Raw genomic sequence first — 6,105 nt, forward strand, 5'->3', positions numbered from 1 at the left:
TGAGTTGGTATGGTGCCATTTTTGGCGTCCCAACCAACGAGCCATCCTCGCCTCGGCGAGGAAGGTAAGCACCTTGCTACCTTGCAACAACACCAACTCCTCTCACTCAAATGATCACACACACACACACACATGCACATGCACATGCACATGCTTGCACCCACACTTACTCACAGACACACCACGCATGCACATTGGTTCCTCGTTTCTTCGTTTCTACTTGGACTCTGGATTTGCCGACTGTCACCCTCGCCGACTGCACCTGATCGTGCCCTTCACGCTGCCTCTTGTCTCTTCCCCTGTCGTCTCTGTCTGCTTGTCTCTCTTTCTCTTATGCTGCTGCTGCTGCTGCTGCTGCTGCTGCTGCTCTCGTGCTTGTCTGTCCCTTTTCTCTTCTTTTGGCGGCTGTTCGTGGGCCAACAAAAATTTGATTCGATGCACAAAGGAGTGCCCGTCTTGTTGTTGTTGTGGTGTGCTTGCTTCTTGTGTGTTTTTTTTTGTGTGTCGTGCACTCTGACTGTATTGACACAGCCGACGATATTAAAACTACATGGAATCATACGAAAAATTATTCCTGGTGAGTATACTTTGTGAATGATTTTGTATAATTTTCTGCGTCGTCAGCAAGTCACGCAACGAGGGCGCGAATGGGTGCGTTGATGATCAGGCGAATGATTGAAGCAGTGGGTTGGCGACTTTTGAGAAGCGTGGTGCGGGTTGTGGTTGTGGGTTGGAGAAGGTGCATGCATGTGGGTTGGATGGAAGGATGGATACCGCGTGGATGGCAGAAGGTGCCCAACCAGCCATCCAACCACCACCTCCACCACCACACGTGCCACCACATCATTCATCGCATCAACCATGATGCCACGAGTTTTGGTTCGCGCACTTGACTGACTGACTGACTCACCTTCGTCTTGCTTTGCTTGCTGCTCCCCTTGCACTTGCTCGCTTAACAACATGTACGCTTGGGTTTGACCGGACAAATGATGACACTGCCGTATGCCAATGACACCATCACCACCATCAACCCCATCAACGCCATCAACCCCATCAACGCCATCAACGCCATCAACGAACATTCCTCTCTCGCGCGTCTCTCGCGTCTCTCGCGTCTCTCACGTCTCAACGGCCAGCACACCATCGGTGAGTGTGCTTGTTGCACCTGGCTTGTGGTGGCTGTCACGGGTGTCGTCGATGCCAACATCATTTCATTTTCTTGTTTTTCTTTTTGCCGTTGTGCGCTGTTCATGAGCGCACACACGTAAGGGCAAAGAAAACACCAAGAAACGTGTGCTTTCAAACTCACTCACAAGCACACGACACAGCACGACACACACGTGTACATCCACACACAACACAACACACAACACAACACACACTTACACTTGCGCCGACACACACACACACACATAACACAACACACACCCACACACAACACAACACACACTTTCATTACGCCGGCACTCGCACGCTCCCACGCTCACATAACATAACACTCACTCACGCTACATACTCGCAACACAACACACGGCAGGCAGGAAGTGATGGAGGACGAAGGGCCGGTGACTCTGTCGAGGGAGCCAGAGGCGAGATACATCAGCAGGAACCCGCCGATCCCCGAACACCGTCCACTGCAACAGCCACACCAGCTACCACCACAGCAGCAGCTGCAACTGCACCATCATCATGATGCAGACAGAAACCTGCAGCCGCCAAAGCCGTTGGGGCGACAGCTGGCCATCAACCGTGCACGCGCCACCTCCGTGGCCAAGACCATCTCCACAGCCAAGCTCGTGCGCAAGCGGGGCGCGTCCACGTCCACAAACGACCATCAGGTCGACATTGACCAGCAGCACAACGCACAGAACAAAGGCACGCCCGCACCTGACGCCCCACCTGCAGGCACGCACTACGGCTACCGTGACATCCGCGCCTTCAACGAAGAGATGCTGTCCAACTGCGTGAGCTTCGACTACGACCTGGCGACGGCACCAGGCACCACCACCTTCGACCGCACGCCAGACGGGTACATCATCTACGTCATCAACAACGGGCCCGCGGGCATGCCCCAGTTTCTGCGCAAGGAGGACGACAGCGACCTGGACGGTGTTGGCGCCGCACGCGGCAGGGGCCGTGGCAGGGGACGGCGTGACTCCGCAGGCGACAGGCATCACCACAGTAGGCATCATCACCACAGCCATAACCACCACCACCACCACCACCACCATCAGCCACAACAACCGCACGATCTCAGCTCGCGGGAGCAGAGCGCAACGCGACGACACCGCCGCCGCCGCAGCCGCACGCAGAGCCGAACACGCAGCAGGCGCGATTCATCGGCGTCAATGCGCATGAAGCCTGTTGTGCTGCGCCGTGTGGAGAGCAGGAGCAGCCACGCCATACCAGACGACGATGACGACGATGATGACGACGAGTACTACGGTGACGTCGAGGACGGTTACCGCATGGGTGACGAGGTGCACCATGGCGACCACCACGACCACCACCACGACCATCGTGGGCAGCGTAATCACCATTCGCACCACCACCAGCACCAGCAGCATCAACATCAGCACCAGCAGCACCATACGTCTGACGGCAACAATGACGATGCACACCTCAGCCACGGCGATGAAGACAACCACCGTGGACACCACAGCAACCACCATGGATACCACAGCAGCAATCATCACAGCAGCCACCACCATCTTCGGCGAGAGCATGCTGTCGCTGATGATGATGACGATGATGCAGGCAGGGGTGACGGTGGTGGTGCTGCTACTCATGAACCAGCTCGCAATCGTGCTCCTGCTGCTGCTGCTGCTGCTACTGCTGCTGCTGTTGCTATGAAGGGTGGGGAGAATGGGGTTGATAATGATGCAGACAAACGCGGCGCGAGCAACAAGCAGGACGGTGGTGATCACAGCAACACCGCCAACCAACACAACGGCGATGATGATCAGCGAGGCCGCCCGGAGCAGCGGAGGGGCCAGCCGTCATCCTCATCATCATCATCATCATCATCATCATCATCATCGTCCTCATCATCCCAATCTTCATCGTCATCATCGTCGCCAAAGCGCTCCCCTGCAGCGGCGAATGGTGACGGCACACACATGAACGGGCACCACAACCACGACGATGGCGGTGACGGTGGTGTTGGTGTTGGTGGTGGTGATCACCCACGCGCCGGGAGCTACGACATTGTTGGCGTGATGCCCGAGAACAAACAACTGCGGCAGCAGCGGCAGCAGCGGCAGAGAATGCGAACTGGCCGCATTAACAGTGGCGGCAATGGTGGTGGCGGTGGCGATGGTGAGCGACACAACGGGAGTGCCAACCCCGGCAATCATAGATACGGTGGTAATGGGGATGACCGCGGTGATGATGACGACAACGGGGCCGTGTTCACGTCTGCGGCGACGGTGGCGACGAGTGTGGGCGGGTCACGACCGGGGTCACGCACCGCGTCGCGTGCTGCGTCGTTCCACGTGTCAGGACGCATGCAGAGGCAAGCCCCCACGCAGCAGCGAACACGGCCACCCATCGGCACCCTGCACGAGGAGAAGCAAGGCCACCGTGGTGGTGATGGTGGTGAACGGAACAGCAAGGGAAAGGGGGTTGAGAACACCGGTGATGGTGATGATGGCGGGTGGGATGTGTACGGTGTTGGGATTGGCAATGGCACCACCAACAACGACGAGAAGAGGAGAGACAGCGGCCACGACAACAACAACGGCAACAGCAGCGGCAGAGGTGGCGGTGGTGGTGCACTGGATGGCGTTGATTCCTCCCCTGTACCCGCCATCAGTATGCTGGAGCGAAGAATACGCGAGCCCATGAACCTGCCGAGTGAACCTTCGCTTGACGACACGACGCTGTCCGTGCTGCGTGCAGCTGTTGCCGAAGTCGGCGCGCACAACAACCACGACGACGATGATGACGAGGTGGAGAGGGGCGAGGCGTATGGTGATTGGGCGGGCAAGTGGGGCCACATTGACATGTGGCTTGGCAGCAGCGGCGGTGCGCGGAGCAGTGCAGATGGCAAGGGGGATGACGCGACGGGTGACACGCGTGCCAGCGATGGGAGGCAGCGCAGCAGACACGGAGATGGCAGGAGCCGACGACGCACACCCGACGGCGCTGATGGTGGTGGTGGTGGTCGCCGTGGTGATGACGGCAATCATGTACATTCGCGAGACCTGACACCAACGCACCGTGCACGGCGGTACGCACGCGAGCTACTTCGTCTCAAGCACGCGCTCGCCCACTCCCGCCGCGTGAATGTGCAGCTGCTCAACGACCTGAAACAGTCGCGCAAACGCGAACAGCACCTGCTACGCGTGCTGCGGCACATGCAATACGAGACGCTCTCGTCGCAGTTGCAGGCCGCGCTGCAGGGCGTGGAGGACGTGCGCACAGCCGTACACGAGCGAAGACGCGGTGGTGATAAGGGTGGTGGTGTTGGAGGTGGTCATGGGGATGGTGGTGAGAGGGCTGGGTTTGCTGGTGATATGGGTGTTGGTGGTGGTGGTGGTGGTGGAAGGTGAGGGGTGCTTGGTTTAGATGTGTATTGTTGGGTGAGATGACAGGGACGTTGCGTGTACATTTGCGTGGCGAGTTACGTTGTATGTTGCCAGTTGTGCTGTATGTATTTTGCAATTGATTCAGTCGTGCTTGTGGTGCAGTTGTGTACGTATCTATTTCCCTTCCCAATACATGGCAACGTGACCAAGCACAATGAACAGGTGACAAGAAATTGGGGCCGGGGGGGGGAGGGGGAAGGGTGTCAGCGGGGAACAAGAACGACGAAGAAGCAGAAGGGAAGAGAAAGGGACAAAGGGCGTCAGGGGACGGGGAGATGTGTGTCACGGTAACGAGGTGACTGAGTGTGATGGTGGGGTGATGGTGGTTTTACGTATTGACAACAGGGTAAGAGCGTGGATGTGGTTAAGTGGCATGATGGAAAGGGAGAAGGGGGCGCTAGGATTCGGGCTGTTGCTGTTGCTGCTGCTGTTCTGTTTCAATCAATGTGCGGGAACCCTGCGGTGTTGAAAGTGAGAGAGTGGGAGGGGGGGAGAGTTTGCAGTAAGGAAACTGCGTGAGCTGATGAGATGATCGGAGAAGGTGACGATAGGGTGAGAGGGTGGGGGAGTAGAAATGTCCTATCACAAGAAACAAAATGTTGTGAAGCCTGATATGTGTAGCAGCACACACACACACACACGCACACACACGCACGCACACATTACGTACAGAGGCAGCCTCGATGCGTCGGCGCTCGGCCGTGCACTCGTCGTCGAGCTGTGCACGGGACGCGGCGACCTGACTCTTGTACTCGCGCAGCTCCGCAGCGTGCTTCTCGTCCAGCTCTCGCAACTTCTTCGTCTCGTTGGCTGTTGGGGAGGGGGGGGGGTGTTGGAATGGTGAGTGAGAGCGTGTGTGTGTGTGTGTCTGTGTGTGTGTGTGTGTCTGTGTGTCTGTGTGTCTGTGTGTCTGTGTGTGTGTATGTGTGTGTGTGTGTGTCTGTGTCTGTGTCTGTGTATGTGTGTGTGTCTGTGTGTGTCCATGCATGCCTGCCTGCACACTCAAAATGCCGTGCACGTACTTATGATTGCCTGCTTCTTCAGCTGCTGCTGTTCGCGCAATTCCTCCAGCTCGACGTCCATCTGCCGCAAGAGCGACTGCCGCGCATCCTGTTGTGTTTTGTCGTGTGTGTGCGCGGTGAGGGAGAGACGGTGTGAACAGCGGACGGACAGACAGAAGACAGGCAGGCAGGCAGGCAGAGTGAGAGGAGAATGACGCAATTGTGCATCTATTGGTGCGAGACAGAGCAAATTTGCGTGTGCTTGGAGCGTAATGGATGATGCACAGGGGAAAAGAATGACTGCCAGTCGCGAGGGATTCCCAACACACCTGATACGCCTCCTCCAATTTGCTCTTCATCATGTTGTATTTCCGCTCCTCGTTGCTCTTAAACTCCTGCGTGCGTGTGTGTGTGTGCGTGCGTGTGTGTGTGTGTGTGTGTGTGTGTGTGTGTGTGTGTGTGTGTGTGTGTGTGTGTGTGTGTGTGTGTGTGTGTGTGTGTGTGTGTGTGTGTGT

General features: G+C 57.1%; 2 protein-coding genes across 2 annotated transcripts in view; one reads left to right on the forward strand and one right to left on the reverse strand.

Moving 5' to 3' along the window:
• The first annotated feature begins 621 nt into the window (after nt 1–621).
• On the forward strand, nt 622–4,758 carry PTSG_09184 (uncharacterized protein). Its single transcript, XM_004989379.1, has 3 exons — nt 622–651; nt 1,137–1,146; nt 1,538–4,758. Exons 1-3 carry the CDS (start codon nt 648–650, stop codon nt 4,551–4,553), a joined length of 3,030 nt encoding a protein of 1,009 aa, XP_004989436.1. The 5' UTR covers nt 622–647; the 3' UTR covers nt 4,554–4,758.
• The window catches only part of PTSG_09185 (STE/STE20/SLK protein kinase), a 14,081-nt gene continuing 12,613 nt past the window's right edge, over nt 4,638–6,105 (reverse strand). Inside the window, exons 17-20 of the mRNA XM_004989380.1 lie at nt 5,920–5,985; nt 5,612–5,699; nt 5,260–5,399; nt 4,638–5,046 (exon numbers count right to left, since the gene is read on the reverse strand). Of these exons, the coding sequence (XP_004989437.1) occupies nt 4,987–5,046; nt 5,260–5,399; nt 5,612–5,699; nt 5,920–5,985 (354 nt within the window). The 3' untranslated portion in view covers nt 4,638–4,986. The remainder of the gene's footprint in view (nt 5,047–5,259; nt 5,400–5,611; nt 5,700–5,919; nt 5,986–6,105) is intronic.

Source organism: Salpingoeca rosetta (genome assembly GCF_000188695.1).
Source record: "Salpingoeca rosetta unplaced genomic scaffold supercont1.29, whole genome shotgun sequence".
Classification (NCBI taxonomy): Eukaryota; class Choanoflagellata; order Craspedida; family Salpingoecidae; genus Salpingoeca; species Salpingoeca rosetta.